At 36.6% G+C, this 23,292-nt stretch overlaps 4 protein-coding genes across 5 annotated transcripts; all 4 read left to right on the top strand.

Annotated features, from left to right (window-relative positions):
* The first annotated feature begins 1,273 nt into the window (after positions 1–1,273).
* LOC132176055 (putative 6-phosphogluconolactonase 4, chloroplastic) lies at positions 1,274–4,221 on the top strand. Its single transcript, XM_059588172.2, has 3 exons — positions 1,274–1,645; positions 2,924–3,059; positions 3,571–4,221. The coding sequence occupies exons 1-3, from the start codon at positions 1,380–1,382 to the stop codon at positions 4,033–4,035; spliced, it is 867 nt and encodes a 288-aa protein (XP_059444155.2). The 5' UTR covers positions 1,274–1,379; the 3' UTR covers positions 4,036–4,221.
* Positions 4,222–7,138: 2,917 nt separating this feature from the next.
* Positions 7,139–8,431, top strand: LOC132176064 (putative 6-phosphogluconolactonase 4, chloroplastic). Its single transcript, XM_059588183.2, has 3 exons — positions 7,139–7,325; positions 7,570–7,705; positions 7,865–8,431. The coding sequence occupies exons 1-3, from the start codon at positions 7,165–7,167 to the stop codon at positions 8,372–8,374; spliced, it is 807 nt and encodes a 268-aa protein (XP_059444166.1). The 5' UTR covers positions 7,139–7,164; the 3' UTR covers positions 8,375–8,431.
* A 1,008-nt stretch (positions 8,432–9,439) lies between these two features.
* Positions 9,440–11,892, top strand: LOC132176044 (putative 6-phosphogluconolactonase 4, chloroplastic). The gene is made up of 3 exons (XM_059588160.2): positions 9,440–9,873; positions 10,410–10,545; positions 11,249–11,892. Exons 1-3 carry the CDS (start codon positions 9,509–9,511, stop codon positions 11,711–11,713), a joined length of 966 nt encoding a protein of 321 aa, XP_059444143.2. The 5' UTR covers positions 9,440–9,508; the 3' UTR covers positions 11,714–11,892.
* Positions 11,893–17,291: 5,399 nt separating this feature from the next.
* LOC132186291 (rab GTPase-activating protein 22) lies at positions 17,292–22,535 on the top strand. 2 transcript variants are annotated; one of them, XM_059600187.2, is made up of 5 exons: positions 17,292–17,618; positions 19,008–19,143; positions 19,266–19,315; positions 20,788–20,841; positions 20,999–22,535. In XM_059600187.2, the coding sequence occupies exons 1-5, from the start codon at positions 17,455–17,457 to the stop codon at positions 22,239–22,241; spliced, it is 1,647 nt and encodes a 548-aa protein (XP_059456170.1). In that variant the 5' UTR covers positions 17,292–17,454; the 3' UTR covers positions 22,242–22,535. The 2 variants fall into 2 exon arrangements, with proteins under 2 accessions (XP_059456170.1, XP_059456178.1); XM_059600195.2 differs by having other exon boundaries at positions 17,531–17,899.
* Positions 22,536–23,292: the final 757 nt, after the last annotated feature.

Raw genomic sequence — 23,292 nt, forward strand, 5'->3', positions numbered from 1 at the left:
TTTTTTTTTTTTTATTTCAATCTTCAACTCACGCGCAAGCCTACTCCTTTCGGGCAGTTTTTTTTTTTTTTTTTCTCCTTAAAAAATTTATTTCTTGTCTTTAAGTTTTTTTTTTTTTTTTTTTTTTTTTTTGAAACATATCATACTCATTCATTGATAAAAGTTGCGAGCCTAAAGCTCTTACAAACAGAGCAAAAAGCTCTGAAGTAAATCATAGCCGAAGCTATAGATACAGTCATCAACAACAGACCAAATTAACCAAACACAGCATCCGCTAACCTATGACTAAATATCAGGTTGAAAACTCAGATCTGCATCAAACAGACACAATCTAATGCATAGGTAGCGCTTATTCTTCGGCCTTGAGAGCAAAACCCCTCAGCCGATACTTATTCCTCGGCCTTGAGAGCAAAACCCCCAAGCCAATACTTATTCCTCGACCTTGAGAGCAAAACCCACAAGCCGATACTCATCCTCCTCGACTCGAAAGCCAGAATAAATTTCACATCCACAACCCAAAGGTTTGGACCAGTAATATCGGGCAGCAACTGGGCGCAACAAAGCAGGAGGAGAAAGCCTTATTACAAGCATAAATAAAACCATACAGGGAAATAAAGGGAATAATAAAACTAATACAAGAAAAAAAATTATAGCAAATAAAACCAAATACAGGGGAACTCAAAGGAAATACAAAACAGAAAAACAACAAAATAGGAAAATAAATGTGAAAAACACTCAAAGCGGGTCACGGCAGCCGGAGGAGGCCGATCGCGAGCTGGCCGAAAACTGTTGCGGAAGGTGGCACAAAAAGCTTGGCGCGGGAGGGGCGCGTGAAAAGACCCGACAGCGAGCGCGGAGGAGATCGGCGGCACACACAAACAAATAGAGAGGGGGAGAGTTTGAGTGAAAACCCCCAAAAGCAATACCCACCGAGAGAGAACACAAGCACAACAGAACAGAAAATACCAAAGACAGAAACAAACCTAAAACAAAAATCGGGAAGCAAGAAAGGGAGGAGGGATGCAGGTCGCCTGCATCCCTCCTCCCCTGAGGCGGCGGCTCTCTGGAGGGGGGCTTAGGGTTTCACTTTTAAAAGAGTTTCTTTGTCTTTAAGTTTTTAACCACTCATTTATCCACTCATTTCTATAAGATTTCCACCACCACTCATTTATAGAAGATTTCCACAAGACCCTCACTCCTCATTAGCTCACTTCTCACCTTCTCATCTTCTCTTTCCATCTCATCTCCTCTCAGTGCTCTCACCTCTTCTCTTCTCTTCTCTTCTCATCTCATCTCAAGACTCAAGCCTTCAAACAAATGAATAGCCAAACACCCACTAGGACTACTATTAGTGGAAAAGATGAGAAGGTGAGGAGAAGATGGGTGTCGTTGTAGGTAAAAAGTTTTTACTTTTTTTATTTTTTTTATTTTTAAATCACGGCACTCCCAAAGACCAACATGGCTCCGCCACTGCGAAGGCGTCAATGGCAGCAACAGCTGAGAGGAAGGTGGAGGTGTTTGATACGGAGGAGGAGGTGGCTGTGTCTCTGGCCAAGTACATAGCCGATCTGTCTGATAAGTTCTGCAAAGAGAGAGGGGCTTTTACCATCGTTTTGTCTGGTGGGTCTCTCATCAAGTCCCTCAGGTAAAAAGGGTTCCTTTTTTCTTGTTTTGTTTTGATTTGTTGATATACCCCGGATGATGATTTTTATTGATGGGAAACGCATGGAGGAAATGAAAGGAAAATGGAGATTTAGGTTTAGGGCCGGTTTGGGAGTGCGATTTTAATAAGTGCAATTTTAAAAATTGCGTTTTTAAAAATTGTGTTTTTAAAATTGCTATTTTTTTTAAATTGTATAGGTGTTTAGTAAAACATACTAAAAAATATTTTTTTTTATCAATTGAGTGTTTGGATAACATTAACATATAATTACGATATAATTGTAGTTTCACGGCCAAATTACCAATAAGGATTTGTCACTGTTCATAACACAATGCACAATAATCGAAAATCAACTTCGAAAAAAAGAAAGAAGAAAAAGACAAGTTTTATTCATAAAACAGCATCAAACGATTCAAATTACAAAAGCGCATATACAATAGACAGAGAAAACACGAAACCACAAAAAATATACAACAGACAGTGAAAACACAAAACCACAAAAAACAACATCCGCATAAACACCAAACAGTGGAGAGGTTTACAAAAGCAAAAGAGTTCCATAAGATGAGATTCTTATATGATGGAGGGGCTGAGAGAGGATGAAGGGATGGAGAAAGGATGAAGAAAAAGAAGAGAAACGAAGGGTTTTAATATATTTTAGATGGGTTTCTTGTAATTTTTTTCATTCCCGCTAAAAAATAGGTAAATATTGCGCCAAATTTTTGTTTAAGCGAAATCGTGATTTTTGCTTAAATTCGCACTTTTTCAAATAAGCACCTTCTAGTCAGCTTATCGAAATCGCAAATTTTTTCACGATTTTAAAATTTGCTTTAAAATCGCAATCCCAAACATTTCAAAATTGCGATTTGGTTTAAAAATACAAATTATTTCTCTAAAATCGCACTCTCAAACGGGCTCTTGGAACAAAAATCATCTATTAACTATCTGTGCATGTGGGCAAGCTGGTTTTATTTTTTGGGCACGTTTTTAATGGTCTGTTTGGTGTGGAAGAAGAGAAAATTGAGAATCATTGGTTATTCATTATTATTGGACCACATGAAATAGATGCAAAAATTTCCATATTCCAAGGTTGAGGTGAGTTTTTTATGTTCAATTTTACCGAACAGTGTTGAATTTACAAGTGAAAATGACATATTTTCTTTCCTTTTACATGGTTTTACTAGTAGCCAAAAGGAGGGTAAAGGTCAGTGCTAGGCTTGTTGATAATATGAGCATTGTTGCGTGATTTTGGGATTTCAGGAAACTAGTAGAACCCCTGTACATCGATTCGGTTGAATGGTCGAAATGGCATGTCTTTTGGGTAGATGAAAGAGTAGTGCCAAAGGATCACAAAGACAGTAACTATAAACTTGCTTATGATGGCCTTCTTTCTAAGGTATGTTTCTTGATCATTTTCTGATTTTATATTTAAAAGAATGCATATTAAGATTATGCTGTTATTTATGATACCTTAATGCTTGAATATTGCATTGGGTGTATTCGGACATTGTTTTATTGCGCTGCAACTTGTAAACTTGTGGATCTAAGACTAATGGCTCCACGACTTAAGTGTGGCTTTACTTGAGTTGAAGGAATTGCAAGGGTAAGGTCAAAATAAAATATTGGGTCACTTATGAACAAATTTATGAGAGCATAGTTTGGTTGTGGCTTTGTTGAGTTTAATTATGATTGGTTTAGGTTCAGGTAGGTAGAGGCAAAGATTTGGGTATTGTTGAATGATAATTGGTGTCTTTTACCATTTCTTCCCTGCTTGATTGTAGTTAGAAGGCAGTCTCATATACTTTAGTCTAATTGTTAATAACAATTTTCATTTTGCCGTCCACAGCCACTCCAGTTGTGATACTCTTTAGTCAATTTAAACCTGTTTTAACTTTCTTCTGGGTCAGGTACCAATTCTCCCTGGTAATGTTTATGCCATCAATGATGCACTGTCAGCTGAGGGTGCAGCCGATGATTATGAGACCCGTCTCAAACATTTGGTTAACTGCGGTGTGCTAGCTTTATCAGCAGCTAGTGGGTTTCCAAAGTTTGATCTCATGCTTCTGGGAATGGGTCCAGATGGACATGTGGCTTCTCTATTTCCAGGGCACCCTCTCCTCAAAGAAAACAAGAGATGGGTCACCTTCATTAAGGACTCGCCAAAACCGCCTCCGGAGAGAATTACTTTTACTTTTCCAGTGATCAACTCGTCTGCATATATTGCCCTTGTGGTGACTGGTGCCCCTCAAGCTGGAGCCGTGCAGAGAGCATTAGGAAATGGACAAAATTCTGATAAGCTGCCTGTTCAAATGGTTTCACCTGAAGGAGAGTTGACTTGGTTTTTGGACAAGGATGCAGCTTCAAAGCTGTAGGAGTTGGAATATCTTTAGCTTTGTGAGTGATCTATGTAGTAAATTAGCATGTTGATCATGTACTGTGGTTTGATCGGAGATCATATAGGGGTTCTGCTGGACTTTGTGATCTCTATAGTATGTAACAACTAGTGAGCTTTTTCCATCTTTTCTGATGGCAATAAAGGAAGCGTCGCTGTTTGTACACTTGATGAGTTATGAATGAGGCGATGTTTGGGAAAGTGGAGGTAAGGTTCCTAGCTGTGTGGTACTTGGTCCAGCTGTGCTCAAGAGAGTATTATCAGCTATCTTGCTAGATAGTAATTTAGGTAGCTTTTGGTAATGGCTTAAGGAAATGAACATTCAAATGTGTATTCTCATATTTGCTTGTTCATCATAAATTCATGTTGTGTAAATTCTTTGTGATATTGGAATCGGATCCTTTCCATTTCAAGCTACATGGAGAGGAACCATATTTTTGCCTATATTAGATTTTATAGCATCTAACGGTGTACAATGTGTCATATCATTTAAAAATTTTAAATGATGTGGCAATGCAGGCAATATATGCGTTGTTAGATGCTGTGAAATTTAATATGAATCATGAAATATTTCCTTTCAATTTTGATCATGAAATACTTCCTTTCCATTTTGATCTTGTTTCAGTTGATGTGTCCACTTTTTTGAGTAATAAGTAAAGAGAGATCACTCTGGTCTTGTTTTGAGTGATATGTCCACTTTTATAGATCAAAACTCTTGCTGTTGCCCTGCCTGCCAAACTCAACCTGAAACCATCTAACATATTTTCCTTGGTTACCCTTGAGCAGAAAATTCTTTGGAGAAATTCAACACCCTTTGAGCATCAACCTATCACCACCTGGATGAAGGGCATCTTCAATCCTTTTTTTTTTTTTTTTTTTTTTTTTTTTTTTTTCTATTCGGCATCTTCAATCCTTATTCCCACTTGGCCATTCCTGATTCTCCTCAATGAAACTCATGATTTTCTAATAACCACATGCCTTTTTACTCCTATTTTTTTTTTTTTTATTACAAGCTGCTGTTATCGTGGACATCCTTTAGTTTTCTAGGAATAACATAATACACAAGTAGATAAAACCGGATATCCCACCATTCTAAACCTTGCCCTTAAAACTTTTCAAACCCACAAGGGTGATTATGTATAAAATATCAATAAAATAAAGAAGGATAAAATCAAGAAGCAAAAGAATAGAAGTGATGAAAGAAAAGAACAGGAAAAATAAATATAAAAGGGGTAACTTTACTGAAGACCCTTGAACTTTCACTCGATTTGATAAAACCTCTCCAAACTCCAAAATCTCTTAATTTAGTTTCATAAACTTTCAATTGCTCTCAATTTGAACCCCTTTATCAAATTTAGAGTTTGAAAATATCAAAAAAAACCAAAATACTCCTAATTTTCTTTTTGGGTTAAATACTAAATACCCCTCGGGGTTTTGTTGTTTTATTTTTTTTCCTTCTAGGGTTTGATTTTTATCACAGGAGATCCTTGTGGTTTTGATAATAGACCAAATTAATCCTTTGTCAGTTGACCATTAGTTGACTTAACGGAAATCCACATTGACCAATCAAATGTTGACACGTGGCACATACTTAATTTTTTTTTTTTAAATAAAAAAATAATGTATTTATAAAAAAAAAAAAAAAAAAAAATTGGGGGTGGCCGAACCACCCCCTTTGGCCATGGGCCACCCCCTTGGTGCTCAAGGGGGTGATCAAAACCACCCCTAGTGGGTACTGGGGGTGGCTCGGCCAACCCCATGGAGCCTAGGGGGTGGCCAAAACCACCCCCAATGGTGGTTGGGGGTGGTTTCAGCCACCCCCATCCGGGCAGATGGGGGCCACCCCCAATTTTTTTGTTTGTTTTTGTTTTTTTTTTTTAATTTTAAAAAAAAAATTTAAGTAAGTGCCACGTGTCAACATTTGATTGGTCCACGTGAATTTTTGTTAAGTCAACTAACGGTCAACTGACAGAATGACTAATTTGGTCTATTATCAAAACTACATAGACCTCCTGTGATAAAAATCAAACCCTATGGGAAAAAAATAAAGTAACGAAACCCAATGGGATATTTAGTATTTAACCCTTTCTTCTTCTTTTTTTTTTTAATAAAAAAATGTTTTAGAATTAAGGGTAAAGTTGAAATTTTATAAAAAAGTCAGGAGTATAAACGTCATGTGATATTTAAAATCTGACAGAGGGGTCAAAATTGATTGCAATTGAAAGTTCATATGATTAAATTGAGAGATTTTGAAGTTGATGGGATTTGTCAAATCGGGTGAAAGTTCAGGAATCTTTAGTGAAGTTACCTCAATATAAAAAGAAAGTGTGTTGTGCTTTAGGTTGGATTTTTTTTAAGATTTTAAACATTCTACATCACCTTTTTTTTGTTTTTTAAAAAAAAAGAAAAACTCATAGTATGTATAATGGCCTCCTCTCATTATATTTTCTTGAGACCTTTTACCTTCTTTTTTTTTAGTTGTTGATAAATTTAATGTAAATTAAAGGCCTTTTTTGGTGGCCTTTTATAAATTAGGAACTTTAGGCAATGGTCTGTTTAGCCTAGTCATGGAGCGGTCCCTTATTATGATATAACACCATGTAATTGAAACATTAAAATATTGAGATTAATATATATCAAGGTAACAAGCTTCCTAGCATATATTTTCTAACTTTTACTTTGATAGAATCATCTCGATCGATATAATTTATTTTGGTTCTTTTGAATCATATTCCATGTTTAAATGTGGAGAATAAAGTAGACTAGTTCTTATTCTTAATATTTCATTCCAGCTTCTCCCAGCTGTTTTCCTGCATGAGCAAGCACCACCTAGTGATCAATTACAACCTGAATATTAAAAAAAAAAAAAAAAAAAAATTGAAAATATTAAAGTGGAGAAGAAACTATTGTGATCATCAGTCTATGGCTTTCATCAACAAATGTTACAAACCATTGTCGATTTTAGTGCTTCTGAAGAATCTTATACTCTTAAAAGGACTGTACTCGAGAATCTAATCCCAACTCGCAACTGCTATAAGAATCCGGTGTGTGCACATGCACTTCACGTACGCAATCTAGGCTAGCAGCTCATACATCGAGGGGGCCGTCAATGGCGGCAACAGCTGAGAAGAAGGTGCAGGTGTTTGATACAGAGGATGAGGTGGCTGTGTCTCTGGCCAAGTACATAGCCCATCTCTCTGAAAAATTCTGCAAACAGAGAGGGGCTTTTTCCGTCGTTTTGTCTGGTGGGTCTCTCATCGAGACCCTCAGGTAAAAAGGGTGTCTTTTTCTTTTTCCCTTCTTATTTTGTTTTTGATTTGTACGTTGATATACCCCGGATGATGATAAGTTTGGTTGATGGGAAACTGCGAAGAAATGGTCTGTTTGGTGGGGAAGAAGAGAAGATCGATTTAGAATAATATATATATTTCCCCTTTTACATGGTTTTAGTTAGTGGCAGCAAAAAGAAGGGTGAGAGTGCAGCTTGTTGATGATATGAATTTTGGGATTTCAGGAAACTAGTTGAACCGCCCTACATTGGTTCGGTTGATTGGTCCAAATGGCATGTCTTTTGGTTAGATGAAAGAGTCGTGCCAAAGACTCACAAAGACAGCAACTATAAACTTGCTTATGATGGGCTTCTTTCTAAGGTATGTTTCTTGATATCATTTTCTGGCTTTAATTCTTTATTTACTCGACTTATTTATAGCAATTTTCATTTTGCCGTCCATGGCCGTTAGAAAGTAAACTCATTTTTGCTTTGTGGGTTTTTTAAACGCAATCTCAAACGACCCTTTTGGTTGAGTTAGGTACCAATTCTCCCTGGTAATGTTTATGCCATCAATGATGCGCTGTCAGCTGAGGGTGCAGCCGACGATTATGAAACCCGTCTCAAGCGTTTGGTGGGCAACACCAATGTGCTCGCTGTATCAGCCAGTGGGTTTCCGAAGTTCGATCTCATGCTCCTGGGAATGGGGCCAGATGGACACGTGGCCTCTCTATTCCCAGGGCATCATCTTCTCAGAGAGAACAAGAGATGGGTCACCTTCATTAAGGACTCCCCAAAGCCACCTCCGGTGAGAATTACTTTTACCTTTCCGGTGATCAACTCGTCTGCATATATTGCCCTTGTGGTGACTGGTGCCCCTCAAGCTAAAGCAGTGCAGAGAGCTTTAGGAAAGGGACAGAACTCCGATAAGCTGCCTGTTCAAATGGTCTCCCCTGAAGGGGAGTTGACTTGGTTTTTGGACAGGGATGCTGCTTCAGGGAGGGACAAGAGGATGTTTCGTTGGGTTTCAAAGTGCTGTTTGTGTGTTTGATGGGTTTTATGTTTTGAATGGTTTGTTTATGCTTTGATCATAGTGTGTTTTTTGTGTGTCGCTGTTCTATCATCTATCAACCATGTACTTTATTCATATTTTGATTATATATAGTCATTGTTATCATTACTATGGTCCGTGTGATGAAACTATTATTAGGTAATTGAAGATTTTCGTCTCATTTCTTCTGATTCTATTTCGCTTTTTTAAAAATTAGTTTACTTGATTGATACCGACTTAAGTATTAGAGTTATTTTTTTACTTTCCTCGCTTGAACAAACTCTTTTTCTAATTGCTTTTCTCTCCTTACAAGCACTTTTGACCGTTATTTTGATATACCGTCAACTTTTCTAAAGTTATCATAAACAAGTAACACTTGATCTAATGTTTTTTAACTCAATGTCTACTCAAAGAATGAATGAGAAGTTGTAAGTAAAATTAAGCAATAAAATTTGAAATAAATTTATTTATTTACTGATTAATATGACGTTGTTTTAGAGTTGGCGATTGACGTGATAATGTAAACTACCAAATCAGTTTGTAAAAAATTGTAATTTTAATTAGTCTTGTTTGGAAAGACAATTCTTCTAAATTCTCCTCAACTTTTTTTTTTTTTTTTTAGTTGATTTGACACCACTAACATTTAATTCAACTCATAATTTTTTAACTTTATTCAAAATTTTATATTTTTCAAACAATCCAAATACAAACTTAACTCTTTGTTTTTTTTTTTTTTTTTTTATATTCATAATTTTAAATTCAGTTCAGTAAAATAAAAATAAAAAATCGCAAAACCAAACCAGCACTGTTTTTCATATAATTCAAACTAGAACAACCCCCGGAAAAAGTTATGGTCAAATGTAATTTTATTACATTTTTTTTTTTAAAAAAAAAAATGCATATAATGTCATATTATATAAAAATACGAAATAACATATTTACGATGTCACATTATTCTTTATTATTCATTATTATTTTTTAAAATAACTACAACAAAATAAAATATTGCCTCAAAAATGCCGCCCACGATCGATGATTCGATGGTAACCCAAGACCAAGAGGGCCAAAACCCAAAATCTCCCAAGTCTCTCAACACCCAACTGCTATGCTATAAGAACAGAACACACTGTGCACATGGCCCTCGCACCTACTTATCTCCGCACGCTCTCCTTGTCCGTACGGATCTCTCCCCCCATAATCTCACCCCTGGTCGCACCACAGAACTCCGTTCTACCACCTCTCCGCCACCGAAGAGCTTTCAGACTAAAAGGGGTGTCTTTGGTGGAGAAGAGGAAGTTGGGTTGCTGTAGAGTGAAGGCGTCAATGGCGACGACGGCTGAGAAGGGTGGGGATAAGAAGAAGGTGGAGGTGTTTGATACGGAGGAGGATCTTGCGGTGTCTCTGGCAAAGTACACCGCCGATCTGTCTGAGAAGTTCTCGAAAGAGAGAGGGGCTTTTACCGTTGTTTTGTCTGGTGGGTCTCTCATCAAGTCCCTCAGGTAAACAAAAAAAGAACATGTTTTTCTTGTCTTGCTTTTCGTTTTATTATCGTTGTGCTTCATTTTTGGATGTACCCAGATGATATACTTAGTTGATGGGAAACCGTAAGGAAATGAAAAAGAAATTGGGAAATTTGGTTTATAACAAAAACCAATGTATTAACTGTATGTGCCTGATCGCTTGGTTGGATAAGCTGTTTTTGATTTTTGGATTAGTTTTTGATGGTCTGTTTGGTGGGAAAGAGAATTTGGGGATGGAAGAGAAAATTTAAAACTGAATCATGGGTTTGGACCAAATGAAATAGATGCAAAACTTTTCATATTTCAAGTTGTATCTAACGGCTTTACTTGGTTGAGGTGAGTATTTGATGTTCAATTTACTGGAAGTGCTGAATTCACAAGTGAAAAATGATCTCTCTTTTTTCCTTTAACATGGTTTTATGAGTAGCCAAACAGAGGGTAAAAAAATCAGTGGTATGGGATTATTGATGAAATGAGGAATGCTTTTTGGTAATTGCTTGATCTTCGGATTTCAGGAAACTATTGGAACCCCCGTATATTGATTCGATTGAGTGGTCGAAATGGCATGTTTTTTGGGTAGATGAAAGAGTAGTGCCAAAGGATCACGAAGACAGCAACTATAAGCTTGCTTATGATGGGTTTCTTTCTAAGGTATGGATGCTGATTTTTTTCCCCATTTCCATGTTCATAGAATTGCATATTCAGATTATACTGTTATTTTTTTACCTTAATGTTTTAATTTAAATACTAAATTCGGTGTTTGAAAGTTATTTTATTTCATCGGAACTCATAAAGCCACTTAGGTGTGTCTTTACTTGAGTTGATGGCATTGCAAGGACAATAGTGAGGTCAAAAGAGAACATGAGATTGAGAGTTGTTAAAATTCATTCATGTCTTGTGTCTTGTCTTCTTTTCACAAAACAAAAAAATTAACGAACAATCCAAACACGAAACACTCCTAAAATAATAAAAAACAGTTTTTACCGTATACTTTTTCAAGGCAGAAACAAAAAATAAAACACCCCCCAAAATGCATTAACAAATAGAGCCACAATATCTTTTGAACAAATATACAGTATCATAGTTTGGTTATGATTAGTTTAGGTTCAGTTAAAGAGCAAAGATTTGGGTATTGTTTGATGATAAATGATGTCTTATACCATCTTCTGAAGATTTATAAATTCTAATTCCTGATGGTTATCCCTGATCAATATGGAAGCATATTCTCATCATATGTAATTAGAAGGCAGTGTGATGCTCTTTAATTGACTTAACTTTCATTTTTCAATCCATGGTTATTCCACTTGTGATAGTCATTAGTCAGTTTACACATGTTAAACATTTTTCTTGACAGATACCACTTCTCCCCGGTAATGTTTATTCAATCAATGATGCGCTGTCGGCTGAGGGTGCAGCTGATGATTATGAGACCTGTCTCAAACATCTGGTTAAGATCAATGTGATAGATTTATCAGCAGCCAGTGGGTTCCCCAAGTTTGATCTCGTGCTGCTTGGAATGGGTCCAGATGGACATGTGGCCTCTCTATTCCCAGGGCATCCTCTCCTCAAAGAGAATGAGAAATGGGTCACCTTCATTAAGGACTCACCAAAACCACCTCCAGAGAGAATTACTTTTACCTTTCCAGTAGTCAACTCGTCTGCATATATTGCCCTTGTGGTGGCTGGTGCCGGTAAAGCTGGAGTAGTGCAAACAGCATTAGGAAATAGTCAAAATTCTGATAAGCTGCCTGTTCAATTGGTTTCACCTGAAGGAGAGTTGACTTGGTTTTTGGACAAGGGTGCAGCTTCAAAGCTGTAGGAATTGAAATGTTTATATCTGTCTGATGATCCACATTTTATGTTGGCATGTTATCTTGTCCTGTGGCTTGGTCACAGATCATATAGGTGTTCTGCTGGATTTTGTGCTCTCTGTGGTTGGTAATGACTAGTGAGTTTTTTCCATCTTCTATGATGGCAATAAAAGAAGGGTTTGGATAATATCTGGTTTGATATATGATTTGTTTTTAGTTATTTCGTTTCTTCTTTTTGTATCCCATAAATAATAATGTTTTTCATTTACTGTTTTATCATTGGTCAAATTGTGATGCAAAATAAGTGTAGAAAACTCAACAGTCTTCAAACAGTAAAGTGTCCACACAATTTGTTTTTACTACAGGCTTAGGGATGCCAGGGTCCAAAGTTGATTCTACTAAAAAAACTGCTTTTTAGGAGAGAAGTGATCGAATATCTAACAAAGTTTGTTAGCAATGAATGGATTTTGAGTGTCTTACCTTCTTTTTTGGTCTTCTTTCCTTTCAATCGAAGGCCATCCTCCCCTCGTACATTTCTTCTACCAAGTCTCACCCTTTTATGGGTTGCGTGAGGGTTGTCCATGATTTGTGGTCACGAGTTATGGGAGATGTCCTCGATAATCCTCGCTCTGATATGATTCAATTGGCATTAAATGATATCTGCTACCATGTCCAAGGAAGAGCGATGTCCCCCAATTGGCTTTAGCATGGGTTATCTAGAAATTTGGCTGACAATAACGAGATTAAGATAACAAGTGCTTTCTCGGAATAATCTGTTCTCTTGTAGTCGTGGTGGCAATGTTATTGGGCTAACTTGGTCAGTGCTTTTAATGGGCTAAGTCCAAAGAGATAAATATGGATGTATTAGTAGTCAATCAAAAATTGCTCAAAATGAGATTGAGTTATAGTTAGTTACTTGTGTGAATTATGTTTATTGGTATATGTTTAAAATTGCATTTTAGTCAATCTAAAACTGCTGACTGAGTTTGAGTTGAAATCACATATAAGAAGTTAAGAACGTCCTTGATGTACAGCTTCATAAAGGAGTTGGAAAAATAAATGCCTGAATTTCAGCGTATTTTTTGGACAATTGGAACACCTCCCATCCTATCATGGTCCACCAACTTTATTATGTTTTTGTTTTTATCAAGATTCAGTACAATAGAGTTGTCTTATTCACTTATTATCAGAGTAGAATAAGGGCAAGCTCTACTATTTGGTAGGTGTTTGAAAAACTGCCTGAATTTTAATACCTATTCGAACAAGTGAGATCCGCTCCTATAGGCTACCAACCCATTGCATCATATCGGGATCTGGTTTTAATTTGTATCTTTCATTTTCCAGTCAAGTAGGTTGACTTGGGTTTCTAAACTTGTCCTTAAAATATATGCCTTATTTCTTAAGCAATGTATGCTTGCCTTGCCCCAAGAAGAAAAGAATATCTTTTAGCTTATCTCTTCCTTATCTTCCTTGTAATGGATAATGGAGCTAATTTTCGTCCACGGCTGAGAAGAAATGAGAACTTATTATAAAAATTTGATATTGGGATCTACCATGTGCGACAAGTTCATCGATTTTCCAAGTGAAATTAACCTAGTGGGTAAAACAAACTTCTAATCACTTGCTAAAATTTCCCAACTAGAAAGTGCATAAACAATTTTAATGAGCAAGAAAATTTTATCACGAACATAATATGTAATTATGTCATAAAACGGTTCGAGTGGGTGGGTTCTACACCTTGAACTGTCGGAATTTAGTCAGAGAATTGCAACCGATCCCAATGTTAAGCAAATTTAGGAACATTCCCAAACAAGGCCTACAAGATGGAGATAAAAAAAAGTAAAAGCAGTAAAGCAACCCCTTTGAGGCTAGTTAATGATCAGCCCTGAGAGCATGCTTTCCAAACAGATGAAAAAAAAAATTTACCCTTTAGAATAAACAGAGAAGTGTATAATCTTATCTGCAGCACTCTTGAGGCGCATGACTTGTGAGACACTCTTTAGTGCCTGTGTTGTCACTGTTGGCTGCACACCATGGAAGGGAGAGCTCACTTTGGGTCACATTTATTCTGTTGAATCCCTTTCATGTAGGCCATGCAGCATGCAAGAGGCCCTACACAAAAACATATACATGATATCCTCTCATGTCACAGGAAAAAGGTAATCTCCCAAGTGATGACTGTTTGCAGATCTTCTTCTTGTTTTTTTTGTTCTTAGATAATCACCACCTTGCAGCAAAAGACATTTTTGTATGTTTTTTTCTTTTTCTTTTTCTTTTTTGGGTTATTTATATATCTGTGTACTTTGTGCAGAAAGAGGAGAGCATGGTAGACCCTTCTGCATTGCCTTGGCCATAATTATGCAGTAAAACAGAATCCTTTATCATTATTATTGTTTTCAGATTTTTTTTTTATGTTTACTTTGTCTATATGTCATGCTAATCATGTCATTAGGTTAAAGAAAGACTTGTATTTATCAAAAGGCTTTATATTTCATGCCACTTGTGCATACTTTTGCCCCATGTGAATGTTTTCTCTCCCCTCCCCTCTCCTCTCCTCTCTCCTCTACTTTTCTTTCCTTTTCTTTTTCCAGCCTAATTTTGTTGACTCATAATTTGGGTGGGAGGAGCAACTGGGCAAATCTTCGAAACCCCAGCACAACATTAATCAAAACCCACAACCCCAAATAAACTATACACTGAAAATTTTCATGAAGATTTGTCTGTCCCCTTTCTGCATATATACCCACAAGGGTTCTGAAAATCTTGATGCGGCATAAAAACAAAAACAGTTTTAAGTGTTTTGTATTTTAGGTTTGTCGGTTAATTTTTTTGTTTTAAAAACACAACGGAAGGTGAGAAAAAGAAATGTTTAACAACCTTTTTTTTGACTGAAATGGGACACATTGGGTTTGGGACAAAAATCGGATGATTTTTAAAAATTAATCAGCCAATTTTGACTGAGGTTGACCGAGTTTTCAATTGCAAAATCCAAGACAAAAGGAAAATCTTAAACAGCAGTGATTAGTTGGCCGCACCGTCTTCATGAAAATGGAGCACGCTGAAACTCCTTTATTATTGCTTCTTAAGAAAGTGCAAATTGGCACTGTTTTAGATTATCGTTTTGAATGGTTCTTGGAGCATTAGTAATTAAGCTACATCAATTTTTTTTTTTTTTTTTTTAATAAAAAGAAATGCTCTGTGTTAATTTATTTTCTTCTCAAAATAAAAGTATTAATAAACAAGCCAAATCCAAAATATCCAAAAATAATAAAAATAGTAAAATTCATGATCAAGAAAAGGGTAACTTGAAGGAACCGTAATTAGTACAATAATGTAAAAAAGAGACAGATTACAAGCAATTACTCAATGAAAAATTGACCAAGCTCTCACTGCAAACACATGCAGAATTCAAGGTTACTGCCGGTGTTAGGTGGGAGGATAGATTAGAGTTAAGACTTTAGTAAAATAAAAGTTTTTAAAATTGTAATTTAACTTTTAAAATATTGTATTTTTTTTTAAAAAAAAAATGCATCTTATTGTCTTAAATTTTTAAATCATAATTTTTTAAAAGCACACTTGATTTTTTTTTTTTTTTTTTTTTGAAAAATTACAGTTTCATTAAAAAATGATCACGATCATAGTTAACGCCCTTACATCACATAGTAAAAAGCTCTGAAAAATCATAGCCGAAACTACGAAGTTACAAATTATAGATGCTTACACAAAAATCAAACATTCAAGACCTATCTATGACATCAATATCTGCTAACCTATGACTACTTTTTAGTTGTAACACCAAATTTGTTCCAAACAGACTCAACTCAATGCATGGGTAGCTCATTTTCTTCGCTCTGAAAACAAATCACATCCACAACCCAAAGATTTGGATAATCCTTATTCAAACAAAAATACAAACAAAAAAAAAAACCCAGCCTCAGCTATAAAAACACAGATCTGCTCCTGAGAAGACTAGATCTACTCCTCATCGACCCAAAATGGTCGAGAAACGATATTGTTTTTCTCGTAAATCGCTCACGAGAGCAGATCTAAAGAAAAAACTATTATTCAAAACAAACAAAACAAACAACACAGTCAGCAAATCAGTAGCGACCGGAGTGGAGGAGATGATAGGCACTGGCTAACGTTGGCACTTGGTGAAGCAGATGGAGAAGAGGAGAGACGTAGCACTTTAGAGGGCAAACGGTAGCGGTCAGAGTTGCTGATTTCTGGCCCAAAAACACTTAAAAAAACAAAGAAGTTACTGCATTTGAATTTCTAAATGATTTTTCACTAAAGTTACTGCTTTTATTGTCACCTAGCAACTATACTTTATTTGGCCCACCAAAAAAAAGAATCCCAACATTAGTGCGCATTTAATTTAATTAAGCAGTCTTTAAATATAAAAACATTATCTTTAATTTTCAGTTGAGTTTTAGGTCCACTTTGACAAAGTTCTGCATCTAAACTTATACTTGGACCCCACATTGACGCGTATCGAACTTGGAATTACATTTTGGTTGACCCAAACAAATCATTTTGATAGGTAAATCATTCTGACCAAGTTTCATTTCCACAATACAATATTTTTAGATATTATATACTACATTTTTTATTTATTTATTATGAATTTCCTTATTAAAGAGCTTTCACATAGACACTTAATTACAATATTATATCCGTTTAACGCAGGAATAAACCCGAGCATTTGAATTGTTCCTCGAGTAATACTATTTGAGAATAACTTTAATCCGGTATAAATTGAGTATTTTGTACCCCCCAATATGAAACGAACACTTTAACACGAAACATAAAAAATTAATATAATTTTTCACACCAAATAATTTTATTTCTCTTGACAAAATACTTTATAGATAAAATTACTAGAACCACCATCTTTGTTGGTTTATGCTGTTCAGGGCTCAGGGGGAGGGTTTGGTGGACGTTGGGTTAGAACGTATGATAAAAGTCTATGAGATTTATTTGAATTAAAGACATATTATTTTCATTTTCATTTTCATTGTATTTGATATTTTTACTTAATGTGTCAAATTTATATTGAAGGCTATAAAATAAAGTTTTATACCACATTCTTATAAAAGGGCTTCTCATGCTATTTAGTAAATTGATATACAATTAAGATGACGCAGCAATAAAAATTAGTTACTGATATTTTTTAAAAATATTAATTTAAGAGTTAATTTTTATTGTCATATATTTCGGTTATATTACAGTTTTATAACTAACTATATTAAATATGTTATTATATTATTTAAAATTTTTAAATAACGTGATACTAATAAACAACTGAATAAAATATTAAGGATAAATTGATTTTTGTTGGGAGAATCCTATTCCCGAAGTGATTGGGTGAATTACGCATTAAATATTCAAATCACACCCATCTGACCTAACCAAAACTCAAACCAGCATAATTAATCCTCACATGATCGAATTAACACTAAATAGGCCAAGAAAGCAGAAACCAACAACAACGGCGTCGTTTGAAAAGTTCCTAAAGCCAGTAGTAGGTCGTAGGGAAACGCAGCCCCTTTATAGAGTCTAGGGAGAGACAAACAAAAGGAAAGGCTTCTATAAGAAGAAAGAGAAAGCAAAAGCCAAAGCTAAACCAAAAGCATTTCGCTCTCACTTTCAGTCTTCTTTAAGACCTCGAAATTCCTTCGGAACCAGAAGAAGGAGCAGGAGGAGGAGGAGAAGGGCATTTCGGTAATTCTGACATCCTGCTTCGTCTATGTTCCCCTCCACCAAGAACAAGAGTCCCACCATTTCCGGCGGCGGCGGGGGCGGCGGCGGCGTCGGGATGATGGCGCGTGTGGCGGGGAGGGATGCGGCGGTGGTTTTCACGGCGCTGGCGGGGCTGGCCTTGGTCGCCGCAATAGTTTTCACTGCGCGTAGGTAAATGCCTAGTCAAAGAGAGAAAAAAACAATTCCACTCTGACGGATACTAGCTATAGCAGCGAAACCCTAGATAGATGAAATTTGAGAAAGTGAGAGAGTAGAGATTTGTGAGTGTTGAAATAGATGAAAGCTCTGAGACGAAGTCACACTTCGTCGTCATCGTCTTCGAATTCCAATTCGAAGTCGAATTCCTCTCCTTCTTCATCGTGGATTCATTTGCGTTCGGTTCTGTTCGTTGTTGCTTCTTCCTCACCGGCTTCTTGTTCTTCCTCTGATCGGTGAGTCTTTCCCTCTCTCTCTCTCTCTCTAGCTTCTTCTTTAACTCTCTTTCTCTAAGTTTCGTTTTTAGCTCTCAGTTTCTGTGATTTCTTTGATTGAGCTCAGATTTCTGTAGAGTTCACTGTTTCGCTTCAGATCTCGATCTCGACAGCTCGAAATCGTGTTTTCAGTACAAATCGTTAGCTCAATCTACTTGTTTTAGCGGTTCTTTTTGTTGTTTTTAAAGTTAAATTCCTCTTCTGAATCACTTAGTCCACTCGCATTTTGTTCCTTAATTTTCTTAGATTTTTTTTATTCATTTTAAAAAAAAATATATTTTTTAGATTCTTTCTTCTTGGTTTGGAAAGTAGTTGAATCGGATTGTTGCCAAATGGATTCATCCATAATGGTGATACTTGTGATTTTTCTGTATCGGCGCCTTTTTTTTTTTTTGAGTAAATGACTTGTACATGGTTTGCACTTTGCACTCTGTGCGGCCAAATAGAAACACTGCAGTGGCTTATAAACTGCATTGATATTTTTGCGGTTCTGAATCGAAAGTCAAAAATGTTTGGACTGAATGTGATTATCAATTTATCAAGATCTGTATGAAATACATCTTTTCCTGCCTGGTTGTGCCGTCTCTCATACGTTTCAAAGAAAAGATCTAGCTGCGAAACTGATTGCATTGCGTGGTTTTAATCTATGATAGGCAAAATATTTATTGGTGGAAATGTGCTGAGTAGCCAATTCGAAGTATTTGGGATTTGAGTAGCCATACCTTAGGGAATGTCTCATTGGAACTCAATGAGTCTTTTTTTTTTTTTTTTTTAATCTTACCAAAATAGTTTTGTTTCATTTTGCCATAACATGAGCGCTTTATTTGTGCAAGTTGGATTCTAGCACTTGGAACTAGGATACTTCATGTGGTAGATTTTGTTCAATACGATCCAAATTTGGTCATCTCATCATGATCACTCATTATGATATATTTTTGCCTGGAAAATCAAACTATTGTATAACCATCCTTTTTTATTTTTTATGTGATAGTTCGCTACTTTTGTTTTCGTATCAGTGCTGATTCTCTTTTGTTTCGATGATTAATCTTTGTCATTCTTTCATTTTCAGGGGTCGGCTCAAGTCACCATGGTCACGCAGGAAAAGAAAACATGCCCTTTCACCTCAGCAATGGAGAAGTTTGTTTACACCAGATGGGAAGTTCCGTGATGGTGGAGTTAAGTTTTTGAAAAAAGTTCGCAGTGGAGTGAGTTACCATTCTTCTCATTCATCCTATATCTTTGCTCCACTCAACAATATGGAGTTTGAAGTATCTAATGTTTCTGTGTTTCTATTATGGATGATTTATCTAGCTAATTTCTGGTGCAGGGTGTTGATCCAAGTATTAGGGCAGATGTTTGGCCTTTCCTCTTAGGAGTGTAAGTATGCCCAACCTCTCTCTCTCTCTCTCTCTCTCTCTCTCATGTGGAGAAAAAAAGTATTGTTTCTATTACTACTCTCCTGTATGGTGTGATGGAGCTTGTTATCTAATCTAATTATTAAACATCACCAACTCCATTTCTCGTAGTCTGAACTTTGGTCTTTGGTCTTGGCAACACCTTTGGGAGAATTTTGATGGCCTTTTCCTCCTTTAGTTTGGATGATTATTGGAGTGGCTGATGCATAAGTTTTGACCTTCCATGTGCATGCTGCTGCAGGAATCCCTATGAATCTATGTGCTCTCATCTTGCTCAATCACTACCCCTTCATTTTCCTATGCTACAGCTACTTTGGAGACTAAAACACAAAGTCTTTCCATTTTCATGAGCTACTATCCCTTTTTTTTTTCTTGGGTTTTCTTGTTTTTTGAAGTTCTTTGTGGTTGCTTATCTTAAGTAATTGGGTTACTGAAGTTACTTTGAAGGCCAGGTACTTTAATTTGTGTTTAAATCCATCGTGGCTGTATTTTCAATCAGTTGAAGTCCAGTTCTTGTGTTTTGGATACGCAACCTATGTTTATGATTGAAAGTTGTGTCTATCAATAAATGAAGTAACAATTTTAAAATTTCAAACGATCTTCTAAAAGTGATGCAGTACAAAATAATAATTTTTGTTCACAGTGTTGTAGCAGTTGTTTAGAAGTATCATTTGTGCAAGTTTAGCTTGGTTTTTAAGGTTTTTTTGGTCCTTTTTATTTTTATTTTTTATTTTTAATTTAAGCTGATGTGTATGGTCAGGATTAGATTTAGTTAAGGTGGGATTCAAAAAGGATTGAAGGATTAGATTTGTTTTAATGAAATTCGATTACTTATCAAAAAGGATTAGATTTAGTTAAGCGGTATGATTTAATGATACTAGGTTGGATTATGTCATTATAGTTATAAAAAAAATGATCCTAGGTGGGATTCAATCCTCTTAGAAGTAGAGATTATGACAATTTTTTAAGACAGCTTGACTTTATATTGTCAATAGAAATTTAGTCTTTGGCTTAAAGGTTCTCTTAAGAACTTAAGGTTTGCTTGATTAAACACTCAAGAAGAGTTAAAAGTTCTAGGATTCGATGGACAATTGAATTGACTGCATTAATTGGTATCATAATGAGCTAATGAGCCATACTGGTTCAAAAATGATTACATTTCTATGAGTTAAAAGTTCAATAACTAGTCAAAATTTTCAAACTTCTGTTTATTTCCTATCCTAACTACAGTTACGAGTTTCTGAAATTATTGGCGTAAGAATTCATTTACTTGAACATTTTGTTCTTTCCACTATAGTATGTGTCACTTACCATCATTTGACTGTCTTGTCCCTCTTTAGATGTGCTGCACTGATTCACCATTGTTTATATTTGTGTTGCCTTTGTATCTAAATGGTGCATGTAAATGTTGACTGAAATTCTCTATTTCAACAGCTATGATTTGAACAGCTCAAAAGAAGAAAGAGATAATATAAGAACTCAGAAAAGGTACGGAACAACTTTGTTTTAGAAGTTTGATTTATTATTTACAATTACTATATTGTAACATGGATAAGCGTGAGTTTTTCACTGCCTGATGATTTTTATTTTCTTCTCCTTGGGCATCTAACCTTCACAGTGATTCTGTGACAATCTTTGGATGCAGAAAGGAATATGATAAACTTCGGAGACGATGCCGACGACTTCTAAAACATAGCAAAGAGGGCTTTAATTTGAATGAAGTTGGTAGAATCAGCTGTGATGGGTACAGTGGGACTCTCACTCAAGATACAGATTCTCCTAGCTCTGAAGATGTGGTTAGTGCCAGGGAGTCCCTTTCTAGTGAGGAAAGGAGCCCTGATATTGAATACTCTGACGGACACTCTAGTGCACGGTTGGGAGATGATAGTGCAAGGCAAATCCCAATTGCTGATGCCTCGACACTAGACACTGACTCATCAGACTCGGACTCCTCTGAAGAACCTGAAGTGAGTCAGACTTTCCCCTCAATGGAAGGAACGGAAGAGAATGATCCTGACATGACTTCCAAGGAGGATTCTTCTCCCTCGATGACAGAGGTCTCTTCAAAACTCCACAATAATGAAGATTTTTCCTCATGGCAGCGGATCATCCGCCTTGATGCTGTACGTGCCAATTCAGAGTGGATACCATGGTCCCCATCTCAAGCTGCAATCTCCGAGGGCAGGGCACGCCGTTCAGCAGAGGCTGTGGGGCTAAAGGATTATGATCACCTAGAGCCAAGCAGGATTTTCCATGCTGCTCGACTGGTTGCTATTCTTGAAGCATATGCACTGTATGACCCTGAAATTGGCTACTGCCAGGGCATGAGTGATCTTCTCTCTCCAATACTTGCAGTGATGTCAGAGGATCATGAGGCATTCTGGTGTTTTGTAGGTTTCATGAGGAAGGCTCGGCATAATTTTAGGCTTGATGAGGTGGGAATCCGAAGGCAACTTAACATTGTTTCAAAGATTATCAAGTGCAAGGACTCTCATCTTTACAGGCACTTAGAGAAGCTCCAGGCTGAGGATTGTTTTTTCGTTTATAGGATGGTGGTCGTACTATTTAGGAGGGAATTAACATTTGAACAGACCATTTGCCTTTGGGAGGTAATGTGGGCAGATCAGGCGGCTATCAGGGCTGGAATTGCTAAGTCTGCATGGGGCAGGATAAGGCAGAGAGCCCCGCCTACAGATGAGCTATTACTTTATGCAATTGCAGCTTCTGTATTGCAAAAGAGGAAGTTGATTATTGAGAGGTATAGCAGCATGGATGAGATTATAAGGGAGTGTAATAGCATGGCGGGGCATCTTGATGTGTGGAAGCTCCTAGATGATGCGCACGACTTGGTGGTGAACCTCCATGACAAGATTGAGACATCCTTCTGATGGCTGCCCAAAATTTTCTACTTATTTATTTGACTGCGATTCTCTCTGGAATCTTGATAAAAGTATTTTTAGGCTCTGCATGAAAACAAGCACCCGAGGTGTGCTGTAGAGGATCCAAGTGGGGAAGTTACATTGCTCACTCACTTTCAAGGCTCCGTTTAGTGATGGTGGCAAACATTTAATAGATGAATTATTTAGATGTATTACATTACATTGTATGCACCCCTTTTTCTGAGCCTCCTAAGGAAAGAATTTGATAATGTGATCCCCATAAATAGGGTTTTTTGTTTTTTATTTTTTATTTTTTATTTTCATTATTATCGCAACTAGCTTTGAAAGTTTGGGCTAGGGCCTATGTTGAGGTTAGAAAAATATCTTTAATTTTTCGTAACAATTGAAGGGCATATTTTATTTTTTATTTTTTCTAATTAAAAAAGGTTGGAGGGGAAGACTATTTGTAGCTATTATACCTGGGCATGACCAATCCGCAGGGGATTGACTGCTGAGGAGGGACCTAGACAGTAGAAACCGCAGGTGCACCCTCAAGATCAGCCGAGTCATAGCTTAATTGTCCGCCTCACTAAGGCATTAATGAGAACCAATGTAGTTTATACTAATTAGGCATGAAAATTCTCTATTGCCGAAATTCAAACCCACATCTTTGTACTTATTTAACTACTTGAAATTTTTTTTGAGCTATTAAACCATCACTCTTGATGGTAATTGAAGGGCATTGAATTGCAATAAAGAAATGGAATTTAGAGCTTTCACGCCGCGGTGGCGGCAGCAGGATGAAAGGAGTGTGCACAAAGCCAATCTGGAATTCGGCAAATATCTTTGAATGGAAAAAAGTCAAATGGCTTCCCAACACATCACCAACTCCCTCCTGGTCAAGACTGCTGAGGTCTGCATAGAAATAAATTTGTGTGGATGCTGCATATTTCTTGCCTTTTGGAGCACATGTGCAGCCAGAGGGCATGGAGGTTTGGTGGGTGGAAAAGTCTGCATTCTATTATTGACCAAAGCATTAGCAGCCGGAAAAGAAGTGCTT

This window comes from Corylus avellana, chromosome 2, assembly GCF_965113065.1.
Source record: "Corylus avellana chromosome 2, dhCorAvel1.hap1.2, whole genome shotgun sequence".
NCBI classification, from domain to species: Eukaryota; Viridiplantae; Streptophyta; class Magnoliopsida; order Fagales; family Betulaceae; genus Corylus; species Corylus avellana.